The following is a 22,547-nucleotide window of genomic DNA, read 5'->3' as shown; positions in this document are numbered from 1 at the left end:
GCTACTACCATGCTCCAAAATGCAACCTCTTTGCAGGCTGTGTGGGCCTAATACACATGGGACAGAACACAGCCATATAGCAGCTGTGCAGCCCATGTGTTTAGGGGTGGAATGGAGCAGGGGAGAGTTTTTCTGAAGGATGAGTACATGGTATAACCTTATTATGGCAGCAGTCCACTCACTGAGCTTCTATACTTTAACTCCAAGCATAAAATGGAAGACGGCCTCTCATATTTCTATTGTTAAGTCTTTACATACATATCTCAAGGTTACAACATGTACATCCTAAATAAATATATCATTTAAAACTTAGAATTAACTTACCTATTTTAGGTTCACTGTTTTTTAGGATGGAGTTTTATTTCCAGACCCAATTAAGAAGGCAGGAAAGTTAAAAAATATTAATAATCCTACCCCCAAAAGGAAAACATTTTAAAAAGCAAATAAACAGTATCTTTATAATTTATGCAAATATGCAACATTTACAAGAATAAAACAAACAAAGCAATCTCTGCTTAGGCTTAATTTGAAACATGTATACATTAAAATAAAACCTGAAATTCATCAATTTTTGAATTTGAATACAATATACATCATTTTTAGGGTTGGTGAATACAAATAAAATCTAATATTAAAGATCAATAATAACATCAAACAGGCTAAGAATAACCCCTGCCAGCCTATTATATAGAAGATAGTAACTGATTTTTCTCAAGACTCTACATAAACTGACAAGTTTACTGAATTTAAGCTCTAATACAAGATAGTAATGATAATCAACTTACTATTTGCTAGGTACTATCATAATCACTATATATGCAATAACTCAAAACCACTCTTATTTTTATTTACTAAAACATATTAAGGCATTAAAAATGGATGTATGAAATATTCTGACTGAGTCACACAAGTAGCCAACCAAGTTTCAAAACCAAGTGGGCAGAGCCAAAGTTCATAACCACTGGTTATTAAGCATAGCTTCTTTTCAGACAATTAGAACAAATTGCAATAAATGATATAAATTTATTTTAATCTTTATAACTGTAAAACTGGGTCTTGGGGTTTTTTTTCCAATTCATAAAGACAGCAAAATATCCAGCTTTCTGGCTTTGATTTTCTCCTGAAGCACACTGAATGCATGCCAGCATTGCTTATGAAGCTGTTTTAACAAGAAGACAGTCCAACCCCATCCCATGTATTGGGAAACCACAATTTCTTAGCAAGTCATGTGTGAATTAAAACAAAAGAACATCTTAAACAAATTCACAACCTGGTGAGTGAAATATCTACTATATAAACCATATGTTTTATAAAGCTAGAGAGAAAACAGCCTTCCTCACATCACCTTTGATCAAAGTTTTACCATTTGTGAGAACTTTCTAGTATGGCTGTCGTTTTTTTAGTCCCTATCAGTGGATGAAATTTTAATGAAGTTCTTTCATTGATCTTCTCTACTCCCCTTCTAAAAATCTATTTTTATATTCATTTCCTTATTTGGGGGAGAGCACATGTGTGCCATGGCACATGCAGAGGTCAGAGGACCACTTGAATAAAAATCGTTCTCTCCTTCCATCATGTGGTTCTGGCTTCACAGAGAAGTGCCATCTTACTGCCGGAACCTAAAAATCCTCTTAAAATATGTGGAAACAGGCCTAGGAAGTTTTAAGAAAGCCAAAGAAATGCACAGGAATTTAAACTCTGATAAATATGACTTCTAAGTCTGTGCTCCTAACCACCTACTGTCAGTTTTTAAAATCCTTATGATAAATATTTAATCTTCCTTAGACCTCCAGAAATTCTGATTCGATATAAAGCTAAGAAATAGAAAAGTTATTCCTGTAATTAACAAGCACTGTAAAGCAAACAGTGTTGACACAGAGAACACTTTCAGAGAGCCATGCTTCCTTAATAAGCTCTCTAAGAGAAGCATCATGTTTTTCCCAGAACCCCCTTCCTCCTCTTCTCTGTTCATGTGATTTGTCAAATGCTATGCACATCCTAGACACTACATAGAACTTCTGACTAAATTTAAGCTTTTATTAGGTACTGTCAGGTACAAAAGCTACACTATAATCAAAACCTCCTAAGAACATAGAAGGAAAACGCAAAACAGTTAAAACATCCATAGCAACCAAATAGTATTCTTGCACGAAGGTTAAGAATGGCAAAAAATAAGGAAAGCCAATCTTCATTAAGAATTAAAGAGCACAGGAAGAGTAGACCAATGGCCTGCCAAAGAAGGCCAAATAGTCTTCATTTCCAGCATTATCATAGGTCAAAATTAGGATGAGGCATGGCTATGCTCTCTTCCTGAGTCATTATAATGACTTCTTCAACAGCCTTAGTGTTCAATGTTAAAATCCAATCCCTTGAATTTATCATGAAACACGTTCTAATTTAAATCTTGAATTAACTGTGGCACAAATAGAATAAAATGCTAGCAAGTACAAATATTATCTTCTAAAGACTTGAGACATTCTGTTCAAGTATTTTCCTCACTTAGTCTACTAATAAAAGGTTTTAAAATACCTGAGATCCTTACGCTCAATCACCCACTTAGATTCTTTTTTTCCTAACTTCTTAGTTAACACTTGGGCCAAAGTTCATTCTGCTCTTAGGGTAAGAACAATTATTCTGAATCTACATATCAAATTGTGACTCCACCACTTCTTAGCTACTTGAACTTATGCAATTTGTTTGATCACTCTGCATCTCAATCAGTGCATATGTAAAAGAGAAATAAAGGGGCCTACCACAATGTTACAAAAGAATTCACTCAGTACATGAGAAGAACTAAGAGCTAAGTATTGCTCTTAATAAACATTTGATAAATATAAGCTGTTAACACTGTGTTGTCTTGGTTAGTTCTTATTGTGACCCTCATACAACCTACAATCACCAGGCAAGAAGGAACCTCAAGTGAGGAACTGCCTTGATCAGATTAGCCTGTGGGTGGCTCTGAGAAATGGTCTTGACTAACAGTGAAAGGCTCAGCTCAAGGTGGGAGGCCCCATTTTAAGGCAGATAGGCCTGGGCTATACAAGGAACAAGTGAGCAAGTCAGTAAGCAGCATTCTTCTGTGGTTTCTTCTTCAGTTTCTGCTTGATTTTATTCCTTGACTTTCCTCATTTATAGGCTATGACCTGAAAGTGTAAGCCATATAAGCCCTTTCCTCCCTAAATTTCTTCTAGGTCATAGTGTTTATTATAGTATCAGAAATGAAATAGACCATAGTTGTTCTACAATGATTTAAACTAAGATAATATGGAATTGCAAATATTATCTTCATAGTATACAAGAATTGAATTTCCACTGTTGTACTCGTTTCACAAAACCTCCAGAGACCACCCAGGAGCTGTCTCCAATGCTAGCACATAAGGATCCTTTAACTGCTAGGTTCGAACCTAGGCCATCACATGGCAGATGGAGGGAAGTGCTGCAGTGGCAGCCACAATCCCAGAGTTAGAGAGTTTTTATAGGGAAAACCACAAGCCTGGAATTACATGCTTTGGTATCTTGGTATATTAAGTAGAAGGGATATGGAGCAAGGTGATTTTTTGAAACTACTGGTCTAGACTTTTGGCGTGAAACCACATTTGAAACCATTGGGTTAGACTTTAGGCTGGGAACCACAACCCGCTTAATAGGATTATCTGGGCTGCTCAGCAGAATTATCTAGATATCTTCAAGGGCCATAAACCACAGACAGAATGTCTGCAGGAGGATACTTCCCTGTCCAAGTTGTCATGGCACATTTCTGAGGTCCTTCCTGGAACTGAGTACAGCAAGTGGTCTAAGATGGTGGCCCTTCCCTAAGATGGAATCTGTATTGCCTTCACACCACAAAGTTGAAAATATACTTCCTGTCAAATGCATCATTCAAAGAAAAATTTTGTTCAAAGTACTGTTAAGTACAGTTGAGCAGACTGATTTAAAACAGTTCAATATTAACATCTTTAATTCACTATAGACAATGAATGACACAAAATATAACAATACAAATAACAAATAGGTTTCAATTAGATTGCCTTATACATACAACATACTTTATTTTTTCACTTTCTGCTTATGTCTGTGATCTTGCAGTGTAGTAGTTTGAAAGAAAATAACCCCCAAAGGGAGTGCCACCATTAGGTGTGGCCTTGTTAAAGGAAGTGCATCACTGTGGGGACAGGCTTTGGGGTCTCTTTTGCTCAGGCTGCCCTCAGCTTGACAGTCAGTTGACTTCCTGTTGCCTACAAGATGTAGCACTCTCAGCTCCAGCACCACATCTGCCTGCAAGCCACCATACTCCCTATCCTGATGATAATGGACTGAAACTCTGAAACTCTAAGCTGCAATATCAATTAAATGTTTTCTTTATACAAGTTACTGTGGACCTGATGTCTCTTCACAGCAATAAAACCCTAAGACACACAATAACGCATTTCTTCATTTTATCCCATTCAATGTTTCATTTGTTTGTTCACTATTTCTTTGTATTACAGATTATTTGTAAATGTATTACATAAATCTATTTACTCAAATTTTTTTATTAAACCTCTTCTTTAGGAAATTTACATCAAGAACAATACCTTTTTATTTTGCCATTACTAGTTTGTTTGTTTTTTTTACCCTGGTGTGTGTGTGTGTGTGTGTGTGTGTGTGTGTGTGTGTGTGTGTGTCCCATACGTACATGCTTATGTATATGCATGTGTGAATGCAGGTACATGTCTCCATGTGCGCAAATGCATGTAGGAGCCAGAGGTGGATATCAGGTGTTGCCCTCAATTGTTTTTTATCAAACAGTGGCTCTCACTAAACTGACAGGCCATCAATTTGGCTAGGCTGCCTGTCCAATGAGCTCAAGGTTTACTTCCCTCTTCTCCTCTAGGGCTTCTGGGGTTACAGAAGTGTACTTTAGGGCCTGATGTTTACATGAATGTTGGGGCCCAACTCAGGTCCTCAAGCTGGCCCTACAATGATTTTTGCCAACTGAGCCATCCCCCAGCCCCTAGTTCAGTTTCTTAGGAAACTCTGCTACTCAAACAAGATTCTTATTTTAAAACACAAATTAGAACCTCAATCATGCCAGAAACCATATACTACTAGAATAGGGAGGAACACTGTTAGAGAGTTAGTTATTCCCATCCAGAATGTGCCAAGGTTCCCAGGAATACTGTATCAAAGATAGAATGCCTTTAATCCCAGCACTTGGGAGGCAGAGGCAGGCGGATCTCTGTGAGTTCGAGGCCAGCCTGGGCTACCAAGTGAGTTCCAGGAAAGACGCAAAGCTACACAGAGAAACTCGAAAAACCAAAAAAAAAAAAAGATAGAATGGCACTGAGGATATTTTAAATGTTTGTGGGAAACTTGGCAACCTTGACATCAGTTAAGATTTCACAATTTGGCAGGTAGAACAAGTCTAAACGTTCAATATCAGACTGCACTATATTCCTTTTATGGTACTATCTCATGCTATGGCTGATTTGTAACAGCTGTGATGAAAAGTAGAGAGCTAAAACAAATGTTAAACAGGAAGTAATAGTTTCAGTAGTCAGCTGATTTCATAGTTTGAGAACTTATTCAGTACCCAATAAGCTCATACATCCTATTAGTAAGCAAATGGTTATGGTTAAGAATAAATAAATGCAAGCTGGGCAGTGATGGTGCACACCTTTAATCTCAGCACTTTGAAGGAAGAGGCAGGTTTATCTCTATGAGTTCAAGGCCAGCTTGGTCTACATACAGAGCAAGTTCCAGGACAGCCAAAAAACCCTGTCTTGAAAGACCAAAAAGAATAAATAAGTAGATTTTTATTTTAACTCACACATATATTCTTTTCTTTTTTATTCTTCTCTCATATATTACATCCCAACCTCAGTTCCTCTCCCTCCACTCTTTCTGGCTCCTCCTACCCCTGCATCCTGCCCTCTCCCGCAAACCACTCCTCCTACATTTTGCTTAAAAAAAAAAAAAAAAGCAGGCCTCACAGGGATATCAACTAAACATGGCATAACAAGTTACAATAAGACTAGGCACAAACCCTCATATCAAGGCTAAACCAGGCAACCCAGCAGGAGCAAAGAGTGCCCAAGAGCAAGCAAAAGAGTGAGAGACACCTGCCACTCCCACTGTTAGGAGTCCCAAAAGAACACCTAGCTACACAACCATAAGGTATATGCAGAGTACCTAGCATAGATCTATACAGGGTCCGTTTTTGTCACTTCAGTCTTTGTGAGCCCCTGTGAGCCCTGCTTAGTTAATTCTGTGGGCTCTGTTCTGGTAGTGTCCTCAACTCCTCTACATCCTGTAATACCCCACCTGTGCAAGGTTGCCCTGGCTCCACCTAGTGTTTGGCTGTGGTTCTCTGCATCTTCTCTCATCAGGAGCTGGAGGAAGCATTCTCTGATGAAGACTAGACTAGGCACCGATCTACGAGTATAGCAGAATATCATTAGTAATCATCTCATTAAAATTTTTCCCAGTTGTATTTGGTTCTGTTCTGAGCCTCTGGGCTATCCAGCCTCTGGTTCTTGGCCATCCAGGCAATGTCAGGCATGGGTCTCAAGTTGGAGAGGTCATTGGTTGGCCACTCCCACAAGTTCTGTGCCACCATTATGCCAGTACATCTTGGAGGCATGACAAATTGTAGATCGATAGTTTTGTGGCTGGATTGGTGTCCAAGTCCCACTGCTGGAAGCCTTGCCTGGCTAGAGAAGATGGTCTGTTCAGGCTCCTTATCCCCCATTACTACGATTCTTTACTAGGGTTACTCTTGAAGACTCCAGGGAGTTTCTACTGCATTAGGTTTCTACATTGCCCTCCCAAATGGCCCCCAATTCTAGTGATCACTCCTAGTATTCTCTCCCTCCACCGCCTACCCATCTGATCCCTCTTGTTCCCATCCACAGCTGCCACCAGTTAACCTGTGAATATTTCCCATTCCCAGGGAGATCCATGCATCCCATCTTGAGCCCTCCTTGTTACTTAACATTTCTGCATCTGTGGATTGTAGCATGTTTATCTTTACAACCAATATCCACTTATAAGTACATACCATGTTTGTCTTTCTGGATCTGAGTTACCTCACTCAGGATGATCTTTCCTAGTTCCATCCATTTGCCTGAAAATTTCATGATCTCATTGTTTTTAACAGCTGAGTAATGCTCCTTGTGTGAATGTACCACATTTTCTTTATCTATTCTTTGGTTGTAGGACATTGAGGTTCTTTCCAGTTTCTGGCTATTATGAATAAGGCCTCTATGAACACAGTTAAGCAAGTGTCTGTGTAGTAGAGTAAAGCATCCTTTGGGTGTATACCCAGAAGTGGTATAGCTGGGTCTTGAGGTAGATGAATTCCCAATTCTCTGAGGAACCAAATATTGATTTCCATAATGGCTGTACAAATTTACACTACTACTAGCAATAGAGGAGTTTTCCCATTGCACCACATCCTCACCAGCATGAGCTGTCACTTGTGTTTTTAATCTTAGTCATTCTGACAACTTTAAGATAGCCAAGGATGTCGAACATGTCTTTGTTTCTCAACCATCTGAAATTTCTCTGCTGAAAATTCTGCTTAGATCTGTACCCCATTTTTAATTGTATTACTTGGTTTGTTGATGTTGACCTTTTCCCACACTGTAGGCTGCCTTTTTGTCCTATTGACAGTGTCTTTTCCTTACAGAACTTTTTCAGTTTCATGAGGTACCATTTCTTGATTGTTGATCTTAGTGCCTGTGCTGTTGATGTTCTGTTCAGGAAGTTGTTTCCTATGCCAATGCATTCAAGGCTATTCCTCACTTTCTATTCTATTAGGTTCAGTGCATATGATTTTATGTTAAGGTCATTGGTCTACTTGGACTTGAGCTTTTGCAGGGTAAAATATATGAATCTTTTTGCATTTTTCTACATGTTGACATCAACTAGACCAGCACCATTGGTTAAAGATGCTTTCTTTTTTTCCATTGTATATTTATTATAGTTGTTGATGGTGGTAGTATGTACATGAGGGGAGTGTTTTCCTTCTTTTGGTTATGCTGGTATGAGATTATTTATTGCCTGTGTTTTTGTGGATGTAGTTAACCCCCTTGGGTTGGAGTTTCCCTTCTGATTCCTTTTGTAGGGCTGGATTTGTGGATAAAATTGTTTAATTTTGATTTGATCATGGAATATCTTGTTTTCTCCATCTGTGGTGATTGAAAGTTTTACTGGGTACAGTAGTCTGGGTTGGTATCTACTCTTCTTGGGTGTGTTTCCTTCTTTTTATTCTAGAGCTTTCAGATGTATTAAGTCGCTAGTATAAGAACTCTCCAAATTCTTCATGAAGGCACTTAGTGTTATGAACTTTCCTCTTAGCACTGATTACATTGTATCCCATAAGTTTGGGTATGTTGTGCATTCATTTCACTGAATTCTAGGAATTCTTTAATTTCTTTATTTCTTCCTTGATCCAGTTAACTGTTTACTTAACTCAGAAGACAACTGTTCATTTCCCATGAGTTTGTAGGCTTTCTGTTGTTTCTGTTGTCTTTGAAATTCAACTTAAATCCATGGTAGTCTGATAGGATACAAACGGTTATTTCAATTTTCTTTTATCTTGTGAGACTTGTTTTCAGACCAAGTATGTGTTCGATTTTGGAGAATGTTCTGTGAAATGCTGAGAAGAAAGTGCATTCTTTAATGTTTGGATGAAATATTCTGTAGATATCTGTTAGGTCAATTTGGTTCATAACATCTAATATCTCCATTGTTTCTATGTTTATTTTTTGTCTAGATGACCTATCCACTGGTGAGCGTGAGTATTAAAGTCCCCTACTATCAATGTGTGAAGGTTGATATGTAATTTAAGCTTTAGTAGTGTTTCCTTTACAAATACGGGTGCCCTTGCATTTGGACTAGAGATGTTAAGAATTGTAAGATCATCTTGGTGGACTTTTCCTTTGATGAGTATGAAGTACACTTCCCTGTCTCTTGACTAATTTTGGTTTGAAGTCTATTTTGTTAGATATTAGAATGGCTACACCACCTTGTTTCTTTTATCTATCTGCTTGGAAAACCTTTTTTCAACCCTTTACTCTGAGGTAATGTCTATCTTTGATCTTGAGGAGATTTTCTTGCATGCAACAGAAGACCAGATCCTACTTTCACATCCATTCTGTTAGTATGTGTGTATTTGTTGGGGAATTGAGACCACTGATATTGAGAGACATCAATGACCAATGATTCTTAATTCCTGATATTTCATCTGTGGTAGTAGAAGTGTGTGTGTGTGTGTGTGTGTGTGTGTGTGTGTGTGTGTGCACTTCCCATCTTCTGATTTTAGTGGTGTTGCTGTGGATATCACTATATAAACCCTGATTGGCCAATAGCCAGACAGGAAGTATAGGCAGGACTAACAGAGAGGAGAATGGAGAAAGGAGGAAAGAGAGGGAAGACTGACTGGAGCGGCTGCCAGGACAAGGAAGATGTAAAGTACCCGTAAGCCACGAGCCACATGGCAAAGTAAAGATTAATAGAAATGGGCTGAATATAAGAGTGAGAGCTAGACAATGATAGGCCTGAGCTAATGGCCAAGCAGTTTAAATAATGTAAGAGTCTGTGTGTTTATTTTATAAGTGGGTTTCGGGACTGGCAGGACTTGGCGGCGGGAACTGGAGAAAAATTCTCCAGCTACATGGTATGACATTATTTATTTCCTGTTTTTCATGGGTGTACTAAACTCCCTTTTGGTTGGAGTTTCCCTTTTAGTACCTTCTGTAGGGCTGGATTTGTGGATATTGTTTAAATTTGACTTTATTGTGGAATATTTTATTTTCTCCCTCAATGGTGATTGGAAGTTTTGCTGTGTATACTACCCTGGACTGGCATTTGTGGTCTCAGAGTCTGCAGGCTATCTTTCTAGGCTTTCTGGTTTTTAGATTCTCCATTAAGACATAGGGTGTAATTCTAATAGGTATGCATTTATATGTTACTTGACCTTTTTCCCTTGTAGCTTTTAATATTCTTCCTTTGTTCTGTATGTTTGGTGTTTAGATTATTATGTGGTGAGGAGACTTTCTTTTCTGGTCCAATCTATTTGGTGTTCTGTAAGCTTCTTGTACCTTTATAGGCATGTCCTTCTTTAGGTTAGAAAATTTTTCTTCTATGATTTTGTTAAAAATATTTTCTAGGTCTTTGAGCTGGTCTTCTTCACTTTCCTCTATTCCTATTATTCTTAAGTTTGGTCTTTTCATAGTGTCTCAGATTTCCTGGATGTTTTATGTCAGGAAATTTCTAGATTTAAATTTTTCTTTGACTGAAGAATCTATTTATTTTATTGTTTCTTCAAAACTTGAGATCTCTTCTTCCATTTCTTTAATTCTGCTAGTGGTGCCTGGGTCTGTAGTTCCTGCTCATTTACCTAGACTTTCCATTTCCAGAATTCCCTCACTTTGTGATATTCTTAATTTGTGATATTCTTAATGGCTATTAAGTTATTAGGATATAAATACTTAATCAACATAACTGTTAAATATTTGGACTTTTGATTTGAGACATCATGAAAAATATGCTAACATGCTAAGGCCATGATGAAGAGAGAGCAATTGAAACGTGAGTTAGTCTGTAAGGAAGAATCCAGGGAACATTGCAGAAGAGAGGACAGAAAGACTGTAAGGGCCACAGTATCACAGACTTTGCTGTAAGATTGTGTCTCCTAGTAACATTAGAAGCTACACTAGTAAATTCTCACCAATCTGCCCAAACTGCCCAAACATGAGCTGAACAAGGAAAATATCAATGGACATGCCAAAATGAATAGAGGAAAGTCTATGAGGCCTCAACTCTACACAAAGAACTACAGGCAACTGAGGAATGCTAAGATCCCAGAGAAATAGCCTTCTACAAATGGTTGTCCAATACTAAATAGTTAGCCCAGAAAACATTTATAGAAGCAATATTATATGGACTGATCAGGTTATAATTGGAAGGAATATATATAATATATACTGTATTATATATTATATATAATAGGGATATATAATATACTGTGTTATGTATTATATAATAGGAATATATATATATATATATGTGTGTGTGTGTGTGTGTGTGTATGTATGTATGTATACCGTAACAATTAATGAAAAAAGAGAATGAATTTGAAGGAGAGCAGGAAGAGTATATGGGAGGGCTTAAAGGAAGGAAAAGGGAAGGGAGAAATGTAATTAAAATACAATCTCAGAAATACACAGAGAGAAAGCATCCATGGTTTAATATCTAAGAATTATGAGGAGTGAACTTTTAAATGGTCATCTTTACTAAAATCTTAATGCCCTCAATTTTACTTGCATTCATTATCTCTCTAATTTAGTATCACCACTTCTTAAACCAATATCATTATTCCACCAGGCTCATGCCTTATTCAAATATAAAATCCAAAGTGTTAAAGAACATAAGAAGTACCTTATTATGAAATAAATCATGCTGGGGAGTGGTGACGCATGCCTTTAATCTCATCACTTGGGGAGGCAGAGGCAGACGTATCTCTATGAGTTCAAGGCCAACCTAGAAGAAGAAGAAAAGAAATCACATCATTTTAGGGTTAAATGAAGGTGTTTGGGGAAATTTCCTTTCACCTATTAAGAATTTCAAATATGCTAGAATGATATTTGAGTTGTTCATGGATATCTGATTAAAGGAAAAAGTTTTAATTCTCAAGAAACTAAAGGCTTTGGAAAGATTACAAATTTTACTTTAGCTAAAAACTGTTCCATCTTCTTATTGAATTAAAAATTTAAAAAATAATGTAATAAAAAATGAACTCCATGATATAAGCATTATTACCTACATCAGGTAACTTCATTATGAGAGGGGTGTTTGAGCTCTGACTCTATAACAACAACAAATAAAAGAACTTGAACTTTTGGGGCGGCCAAGATGGCTCTGTGGATAAAATGCTTGCTGTGTAAGCATAAGGACATGAGTTTGGATTCCTAGCACCTAAGCAAAAAGCAGAGCATAAACTCCCTGGATCTACTGAGGTCATGTATCATGAGAAGTACCTTCTACCATGAGTTTATTAAACTGGTATAATTCCTAACTACATTCTAAATACTTGTCCTTATACCCACAGTAAGTGCAGCTCTCACAACTCAGCAAAGAAACTTTTCTTTGCAACATATGGAGACCATTATAGAAAACTGTAACTGGTCACAATTCAGAGAACAAATACCATGGATGCCTAGCCCCAATCAATACATCTATAACACAATTCTTGCACCTAAGGCTAAAGGAACATCACAGAAAGTGGGCAGATAGATTTTTAGGGCCAGAGGACCAGGAAATCTACTGTGAGAATGTGCCTTATTGAAAAGGGAAACTTCATTCATTATACCTCAACAATATGACTACCTAAATGCCTGAAAAATATATAACATACACCATCCGGCATGCTAATATGGAAGGAGAAAATCTCACAGGGCCCCATCCATAGACAAAGAACTACTAGCACCTACGGTAAGAAGAGGAGAAATCATCATCCCCAAGGATGAGCCCCTAACTGGTTATCCAATACCAAGTGGTCAGCTCTGAAATCATACATACAAGGAGCATTAAATGGATTCAACAGGTTATATCTATAGTAGGGCTGTGTGTGTGTGTGTGTGTGTGTGTGTGTGTGTGTGTGTGTGTGTGTGTGTGTGTGTGTGTTACTATGAAGGGTTTTGCATGTGGCAAACTATTTACTATTGAGCTTCTACTTTAGCCTCTCTGTTTGACATTCTTTTAAAATGACTTGTTTCTCGAGTGAGACATGTCAATATTCCAGGTATACATACATATTTATATGTAGACACACACACACACACACACACACACACACACACACACACACACACACCAGTAACGAAAGCAATTAAGAAAAAGAGACTACTATTTGAGAGGGGAAAATGATGGCATTAGAGGGATTTGATGGAGTAAAGGAAAGTAGAAAATTATGTGATTTTAATTTTTAGAATTTTTATTTTAAAAAGTGGGGTAAATTGATATGTCACATGTCACAGAGGCCTGGGAAGGAGGGCAATGGTAAATAGAGACACAGGACTCTAGGTTCTGTGACCCTCAAGAAAGTTCCTTAAGATAAGCTCTAGGATTGCCCACCTTACTACAGTTTTCAAACTACAAATAGAAAGGGAGAACCAGTGCTCACGATCTCAAGGAGACATGGGCTGGATTCAAGAATGCAGCTGGAAGCTTTATGGCAACATACTGAAAGGTGGAGTGGAACTGAGAGTTTTGAAAATCTGCAGAGGTTCCTTTTTTATTCAAGTACTGATCAAGCCTGACTGAAAAGTACTCAGGTACAGAAGAGTCACTAGAAAGGAATAGACTGAATAATTTGTGAAGGTCACAGAAAGGTGAAAGTAATTCATGTTTCTATCATTCAGAGGAAAAATCTCATAGAACTCAGAGCATTAAGTAGAGTCCTGAGACATGAGTAAAACTAAATTGATCCTAGGAGAGAAGATAAGCTTCTCAGGCTAGACCTACCCTAAAAAAGATTAAAACTAGACTTCATAAACATCAAGAAGTTTCTCATAAATAAGTGAATGCCAGAAAAAAATCAACATCATCGTCAACATCTTCAACAATGTCGTCTTTGTTTTTCTTCTTCTTCTACTTCCTCCTCCTCTTCTCCTTTTTTGCTGGTAAATATTGAACAGAGGACCTCACACATGCTAAGCACATACTCTATCACTGAGCTATGCACGGAACTCCTCAACATTCTTTAAAGGAATGAAACAAAAATCTGGCAATGACTAAGATGAAATTTATAATGTCCAACAATTCAATCAAAAAATTATTAGACATGAAAAGTAGAAACATCTGATCCAATGAGGAGACATGGTGGCATATATATATAATCTCAGTACTTGGGAGGTGGCTGACAAGAGGGAATTCAGAAGGTCAAGGTCATCCTTGGTTACATTAAGAGTTTAATTAGCCTGGGCTCAGGGTGAGAGTTAGTTTAAAAACATAATTTATATATTCTAGATAAACACTGATGGATTAGGTAATGGATTAAGAAAATTAAAGGATTCGTATACATAATTATAAATATGAGAAAGATACTCAAGAATTTAAGAAAAATATTATAAATAGTGAGAAACTGGAGTTTAAAAAAAAACAGAACTTTCATAAATAAAAGTATAATAACCAAAACAAAAAGATGGCAAATTAAACAATAGAGAAAAAATTATCAGAAAACTTAAAAATCACTCAAAATATAGTAAAATATTTCCTTAATTGTTTAAGATCCTACAGATGAAATTCTGAGTTTCATAAATATCAAGGTATTTTCCAGATAAAAATATATAAATATTGTGCTCACCTGGATTACTGGCATGTCTCACTCGAGAAACAAGTCATTTTAAAAGAATGTCCAAACAGAGAAGCTAAGGTAGAAGCTCAATAGTAAATAGTTTGCCACATGCAAAACCCTTCATAGTAACACACACACACACACACACACACACACACACACACACACACACACCCCTATTATAGTCTACAGATACAGGTAATATCAATGTAAGAGTCCTAATTGTTAAGCAATATTACTTTTGCTTTAAACATAAATCTATACTTTATTTTCTATACTTTCATGTTAAAATTTAATTAATTTTCATTCACATAGAAATATAAAAAGTAAATATAGACATGTTCATTTTTCTCTATGCCTTTTCCTCTTTGGCAAACATTAAGGAGACATTTGTATTTGATAAAGTAATATTTAAGACTTGGTTCAAAAATAAGAAAGTCCTTATTAAAAATAGATATCAATTACACTTTGTTGAGTATGATGCTTTCTGTCTACAGATACAAAAGTTTAGATACTGAGCTTGGACTTGAAAATATATAAAGAAAACTACAGTTATAATTACATATAATAATGATGGTTTCTAGGTCCAGAGAGATGGCTCAGTGGTTAAGAACACTGACTGCAGCCAGGTGGTGGTGGTGCACACCTTTAATCCCAACACTGGGGAGGCAGAGCCAGGAAGATCTCTGTGAGTTCAAGGCCAGCCTGGTCCACAGAGCGATATCCAGGACCGGTACCAAAACTACACAGAGAAACCCTTCCTTGAAAAACAAAACAAAACAAAGAACACTGACTGCTCTTCCAGAGGCTGTAGGTTCGATTCAAGCATCCACATGTCAGCTCACAACCATCTGCAACTTCAGCACCACGTGAGCTAACATTCTCTTCTGGTCTCCACAGGCATCAGGCATGCACATCGTGCACAGACATACATGCAGGCAAAACACCCATACACATAAACTGAAATAGAGTTAAAAAATAATTTGTTATCTATAAAATTTTTAATCAAAACAGAGTTTATGGATAGTCATTATTATTTATAGCAATATTTCATGATAAAACACAGAGAGAGCTGGAAGCTCTCATGGAAGGTACCATGAAACCAGGACATTCTTTATCTGACACGAGCTACATATTATCCTGAGTCTCTGAAAGTTCCAACTTTAGACCCAAGACGTCCAAGCAAAAGTTTATGTTCAAGTACATTTATTGTATTGATATTTCTAAGAGGGAAAACCTGGCAGTGTGTAAATATGACAATAAGCGGCACAACCTAAAAATAAGTTACATTAAATTCAGTAGTCATAAAGACTACTGAAGTATACACATTGAAAAGTGACAAAATACTAGCACAATAAAAAAATGAACCAATATTTATAAACCAAGACAAAAAATATCTATTAGTAAAGGAAAAGTATAAGAAATATTACAAAAATTTCACTGTTCTGGCTCTGCTGGGCCTTTTGTATTTCCATATGAAATTTATGATTATTTTTTCAACTTCTATGAAGACTTACACTAGAATTCTGATGGGAGTTATATTGAACTGGAGCCCTACTTCTTACCCTGCACAAAATTCAACTCTAAATGAATCAGAGACCTCAACATATACCTGAAATCCTGCATCTGATAGAGAAGAAAATAGAATAAGGAATGCACTTAAATTCACTGACATGGGACATCCTGAACAAGAACCTGATAGCATGAATATTAAGATCAATAATTAATAAATGGGACCTCATGAAACTAAAAGGCTTCTATACAGCAAAGGACACCATCATTGAAGTGAAGAAGCAGCCTACAGGTGGTAAAAATCTCTAATAGCTATACATCTGACAGTGGATGTGTATCTAAAATATACAAAGAACTCAAAAAGCTGAACAGCAAGAAAACAAACAACTAAATTAAAGTGGAGCATGGAATTAAGTAGTCAGTTCTCAGAAGACGGAATACAAATAATTGAGAAACATTTCTAGACACTTTCAACAGCTTTAGCCACCAAATTAAAACTACTTGGAGGTTTCATTTTAGTCTTCTTAGAACTGATGAGAATTTTTTTTAAAGCTGAAAATGGATCTACCATGTGCTCAAGCTACACAGCCCTGGAATATATTCAAAGGACTAGATCCACCACAGAGGTATCTGTTCATCAATGTTCATAACTGCTCTACTCAAAATAGCAAAGAAATGAAAACAGCCTAGAGGTCCATCCAATGGTGAATGAACTATGAAAAAGGTGGCATATTTATACAATAGAATATTATTCAGCTTTTAAAAGACCAAAATTATGAAATTCACAGGAAAACAGATGGGGCTGGAAATATCATTATGAGTGAGGTAACCTAGACTCAAAGACAGATATTGCATGTTTTCTCTCATTTGTGGATGTTAGCAACCATTCTTCAGATATGTGTATTTTATTTGTAATAACCACAGAAATTAGTCAGAAGCCATGGGGAAAGGAGCATTCAGGGAAGAAAGATATAACACAGTGGCATAAAGGACTAAAGTAGAATAATGGAACAAAAAGAGATAAATTGGAGTGAGGGATGAGAAGGCAAGACCAAGAGAGAATATTAACACCAATAGCCTTCCAAAAAATCATATAAAACCTGCTACTATAGAAACATCCTAAAATGTACACACACACACATATGCATATACATCATATACATACATATACATATATAAAGAGAGTTAAAAGGAGTTACTCTATAGTGGGGCCACAAGGCTCCTATTAGACACAACAGGCTGACAATTAAAAAGTTCAGTGCTAGGAATGGGTTATCTCCTTTGGAGTTGTTGGTCAGGGAAGCCTATAGATCCCTAAACAGTACAGATTATTGCCCATGTTCTTGTTTACTCTACAGAACTTGAAAGTAAGACCACGTTGCTGAAGATACCACATATTTGAGTCAGAACATGAAGTTATTAGGTTGGTATGGATCAGGAATCTTCATCTCTACTGGCTGGCTTTCATAGTTCTGGAAGTATCTATGTACATTAGTAGAGAGGAAAAATAATCTTCAGTCTTACCTAGATGTAAACCCTGTAAGCTCTAATAATGACTGCCTTGGTAAGTATGACATGTTTAAGTAAGACATGCTTACTGTTTCAATAGTAGCACCTACATCATGAGAGTAACAACCACTGACTGATTGGATTTGATTCTCACTCCACAGATGAAAATCATACCTGGCCCCATTTATCAGGCCAAGAATCTGTGACTGGACAGGTAATAGGCCTTAGGAGAGGACCTAATCCTGATATTCTGCTTTAATGCTATAGATATTAAACTGACTCCTAAGGACTTATTGGTATACCCATAGACTGGTGCAGTTCTATTTACAATTGATTATTAACACAGAAACCCACAACTGATCAAGGTACAGAGAATAAGGGACTACAGGATTCTTAGCTCTAAGTGGGACATCTCTGTCATCCCCTCTCTTTGCAAGGCTCAGGAATCACTGTGGAGGAGGCAGAAAGACGTTAAGAGCCTGAGGTGGTGGGTAACTACAAGGAACAGTGTATCTAGACACAGCATGGCAGCTCCACATATGGACTCATTGTTGTGATCTTTGCAAATATTTCACACAAGAATATAAATCAAATATAGTAATTTTTGCTTTCTAAGTTACATAAATAATAATAAAATCCAAAGATATTCACATGTTTAGCAGGTAAAAGCAGAATGCAAACTAAGAACTAAAAGAGCAAGGAAGCCTTCAGGGGGAAATGAACATGTAAACTGTTGTGGTGAAATACAGACGGAGTTAGGAGGAAAAGTGGTAGGAGAAGCGAGAGATGGAACAGAAGGGAATCCAGGCAGATTTGATCAAAATACATGTCTAAAAAATTGTCAAACAATTAAAAATAATAAAATAAATTTTAAAAGTGCAATCTTTAGTATGAGACGACCATTTGGAACTATGCCTCAAAAATGCTATCATAAATAAGGCTGTCTGATAATCAAGTTGAAGCCTAGAAGTTCTCATTTTCCTGTTTCAGCAAGAAGTTACTTACTTTATGTGTGACTAGCTCTGAACCACAAAATTAGATACAAGTTTTTCACATGTAAGGTACTCTCCTTATCTGAATATAACTGTTAACTGAATATTAAAGGAAAACAGAAATAATATTATCTTTGCTATGCAAATTAGAAATGCCTTTGGGATAAGAAAAGGCCTCCAGGTATTTTCAAATAAGTGGATGCAAAAGTATATTTCATGTTTAGTTTACTTCTCAACTATTTTAAATACCATTGATCTCAGCATTGTTTATATAATTATATCCAGTTCATTTTCCTTTGAAACATTTATTTTTGATGTTAACATAAAAATAGCCAAAGACACTGAAAGCAATAGGCAATCTTTACCAAACTAACCTAATGGCTTCAGGCTATGGTTAGTATCTTATAAGAACATTTTAGGTTACCAAAACTGTATTTTGGTGCGTGACATTCTAATTATACATTTGTATGTCTTCCCTTATACATTTACAAAGACTATTAGGTGATGAGGAAAGATGGAATGTAGGCAAAAAGACATGTGAATCAGGAAAGAGGGTAGTAAAGCTTTTTATTTATCTAGCTTCACCTGTCAGGGTTGTTGTTGTTTTCTGTTTTGTGGTGGGTAAGTTCATAAAATGTAACTGACAGTGAAAGTGTAAAAAAGTGTCAAGTTCCATTGCTCCTGAATGGCTATTCTAACTGTATGGAGAGAGCAGTGCTTCTCAACCTTGCTAATGCTGCAACCCCTTAAAACAGTTCCTCATGCCATGGAGACCCCAATCATAAAATTATTTTCATTGCTACTTCATAACTGTAATTTTGCTACTGTTACAAATTGAAATGTAAACATCTGTGAAAGGCTCCTTGGATCCCCAAAGCAGTCATACAGGTTGAGAAGTACTGGTATGAGTCACTGAAACGTATCGAGTTTTGACTGGGGAAGTGTTTGAAAGGTTACCTTAATCTAGCTGTGTGAGACTTTTAGTTCATTGTAATAAAGTGAAATATATAAATTCCATAACCCTACTCAGTGAGATTTTCTTATAACTCTTTTCTTCCAGCTTCATGTTAAATAACATTAAAAATAATAAATTTGTTTTTAAAATAAGAACTATTCTATGACACTTCAAATAACAGAGTAGATATGCCCCATTATGAGTATAATATGGTTTGAATTTATATACTGTTTAAAATATTTTGATTTACTTAAAATTATTTTATCTTCTCTCACAAAAAATAAGTAAATGATAATTCTATGGAAAAGGATATGGAGAGCCACACTTAAATGTTAAAATCAATAGCCAATATGGATTATGAAATATCATTGTCTACACACAGATGAAATTAAGATGCTCTGAAAAAAGTCATAGACCCTTTAATACCAACCACTGAACCTATTTCTTGGCTTTGTAAATAACTGAATCAACTTTCTAGAAGTTAGAGCCTGTTCCAGGTGGAACGACCCTATTGTAAGTAGCATAATTATGTACAGCTAACTAACCTGTAAGGCAGGTACAGCACAAAGACATTATGTTGTTGGAGGGCTTCTCTCCAGGTTCCCCAAGCCCCGCAGTCCCACAATCCACTTTTAAAATAATCACTCAGACGCTTATATCACTTATAAACTGTATGGCCATGGCAGGCTTCTTGCTAACTGTTCTTTTATCTTAAATTAACCCATTTCTATAAATCTATACCTTGCCACGTGGCCGGTGGCTTACCAGCGTCTTCACATGTTGCTTGTCCTGGCGGTGGCTGCAGTGTCCCTCCCCTCAGCCTTCCGCTTCCCAGAATTCTCCTCTCTCCTTGTCCCACCTACTTCCTGCCTGGCAACCTATTTCTTGCCTGGTCACTGGCCATCAGTGTTTTATTTATATAGAATGATATCCACAGCAACATTATCTCCTTTTCAATGTCTATCTAGAAGGCTGTTTTAGCTCAAGACTCAAAAAGAATCAAGTTATGAACAGTCAAATGGAAATAGTTATTCCATGAAGCTGAGAGTGTTCTCTGAACAGTAAGTCAAGGACCTACCTGAGATCTAACACACATGTGACGTTAGTCCACACTTGAGAGGAGAATGTGGACCGAGATAGCAGGCACACAAAGAAACACCAACTAAATTATAACTGTAAGTAAAACATATAACTCAAAATGTTCAACAACTCCCCAAAGGGATATGTCAAAAGAAACCTCCACCAAGAGCTGATAGAAAAACGTGTAAAAATATAAATACTAATAAAAAACCCTGAAGCAATGGCAGAGGAATGATTTACATGATAGCAAATTTCTCATTGGAAAGTAGAATATAGGTCTATTTTTCAAATATTAAAACCAAAATGCATTAGCCCAAATTGTATGCTTAATAAAAATATATTTGGGAAATGAAAGGAGAATCACAATATTCTTAAACAAAGGAAGTCTGCGAAAATTTATTCTTATGTGATCAGTCACCAAGGATTGGATAAAGTAAGTTTTCTAAAGAGAAAAGAAACAATAAGAAAGGTTCCAGAACTCCAGGAAGGAAGAAATAAGAGTAGCAATGGGCTGGGGTTAAACTTAGTAACACAGCCCATGTCAAACCTGCACCCAGGTGCTTGCTCCTTCACTAGTCTAAACCACCCCCAAAATAAATGGAATGAAAACCTGGGTCATTAAGAAATTTCATCCTTGCTGGGCAGTGGTGGCACATGCCTGTAATCCCAGCACTCGAGAGGCAGAGAGAGGTGGATCTCTGTGAGTTCGAGGCCAGCCTGGTCTACAGAGGACAGGCACCAAAACTATACAGAGAAACCCTGTCACAAAAAAAATAAAAAAAAAAAAAAACAATAAAAACAATCACCGCTGTGTGTCCAGCTCTCCCCAATGACTGCTGCGCCTCAGGGCCCAGGTTTCAGCAGACCTCTTCAAGATGCCGTCTCAGATGGAGCATGCCATGGAAACCACGATGCTTACATTTCACAGATTTGCAGGGGACAAAGACTACTTAACAAAGGAAGATCTGAGATTGCTCATGGAAAGGGAGTTCCCTGGGTTCTTGGAAAATCAAAAGGACCCTCTGGCTGTGGAAAAAATAATGAAGGACCTGGACCAGTGCAGAGATGGCAAAGTCGGCTTCCAGAACTTTTTTTTTTTTTTTTTAGTTTTTCGAGACAGGGTTTCTCTGTGTAGCTTTGCGCCTTTCCTGGAACTCACTTTGGAGACCAGGCTGGCCTCGAACTCACGGAGATCCGCCTGCCTCTGCCTCCCGAGTGCTGGGATTAAAGGCGTGCGCCACCACCGCCCGGCGGCTTCCAGAACTTTTTATCACTAGTTGCAGGGCTCATCATTGCATGCAATGACTATTTTGTAGTACACATGAAGCAGAAGGGAAATAAGTAGGCCAAACAGAGCCCTAATACTCCCTGCCTGATGCATGCTCTCCTACAGGGTCACTTGAGGACTTTGCCTCACTGCTTCTCAAGAGCAGATCAGGACCCTTAGGAAATGTGCACCAACTCCAATTCGACAAGCAGAGAAAGAAAAGTTAATTCTGTGACAGAGAAGCTTTTGATTTTTATATTTGCATCCTGCTGCCCTCAATAAAGAGAGTCCTTTTTTTTTTTTTTTTTTTAGTTCTGGAAAAAAAAAAAGAAAGAAAAAAGAAATTTAATTCTCGGTTTTCTAAACTGTCTGATGACTGAAGCAAAATATCTACCTTGTAAAATAGCCTTAAATATTTCCCCATGCTGAGATTATCTCACTGGAAAACTCTAGTGAACATTTAAAGAAAAGTTAACATCAACCTACACAATGTGTTCCAGAAGACAAGAAAAGAAAGCATGGCTGGGCTGTGGTAGCACAACCTTTAATCCTCACACTCTGGAGACAGAGGCCCACAGATCTCAGTGAGTTCAAGGCCAGCCTGGTCCACAAAGTGAGTTCCAGGACAGCCAGGAATGTTACATAGAGAAACCCGGTCTTGAAAAACCAAAAAAAAAAAAAAAAAAAAAAAAAGAAAAGAAAAGAAAAGAAAGCACTTTCCAATTCATTTTGTGTATTTACACTTAGCTCTAATACAGAAACTAAAGAAAATAGTTAAGAGAAAAACCACAAAACAATATGCCTCATGCTTATACATTCACAAAAGTTCCTTACAAAAGATTACAAAATAGTACTCAGCAATATATAATTTATATACCATGAACAATTAAA

The 22,547-nt window shown here is 37.0% G+C and overlaps 2 protein-coding genes across 10 annotated transcripts in view; one reads left to right on the top strand and one right to left on the bottom strand.

The window, feature by feature from the left end:
* The window catches only part of Cntln (centlein), a 260,522-nt gene that overhangs the window by 204,602 nt on the left and 33,373 nt on the right, over window positions 1-22,547 (bottom strand). The window lies entirely within an intron of this gene.
* On the top strand, window positions 21,198-21,812 carry LOC102917930 (protein S100-A10-like). Its single transcript, XM_076563549.1, has 2 exons — window positions 21,198-21,495; window positions 21,651-21,812. The coding sequence occupies exons 1-2, from the start codon at window positions 21,265-21,267 to the stop codon at window positions 21,732-21,734; spliced, it is 315 nt and encodes a 104-aa protein (XP_076419664.1). The 5' UTR covers window positions 21,198-21,264; the 3' UTR covers window positions 21,735-21,812.

This window comes from Peromyscus maniculatus, chromosome 2, assembly GCF_049852395.1.
Source record: "Peromyscus maniculatus bairdii isolate BWxNUB_F1_BW_parent chromosome 2, HU_Pman_BW_mat_3.1, whole genome shotgun sequence".
Taxonomy (NCBI): Eukaryota; Metazoa; Chordata; class Mammalia; order Rodentia; family Cricetidae; genus Peromyscus; species Peromyscus maniculatus.
This window is presented reverse-complemented; position numbering and strand designations above follow the sequence as displayed.

What these genes read in the sequence shown, in the direction of transcription:
- LOC102917930 (XM_076563549.1), top strand. Translation starts at nt 21,265, where the DNA reads ATGCCGTCTCAGATGGAGCATGCCATGGAAACCACGATGCTTACATTT. An exon ending in ACTTTTTTTTTTTTTTTTTA is followed by an intron (nt 21,496 to 21,650) that starts GTTTTTCGAGAC and finishes GGCGGCTTCCAG; the next exon opens with AACTTTTTATCACTAGTTGC.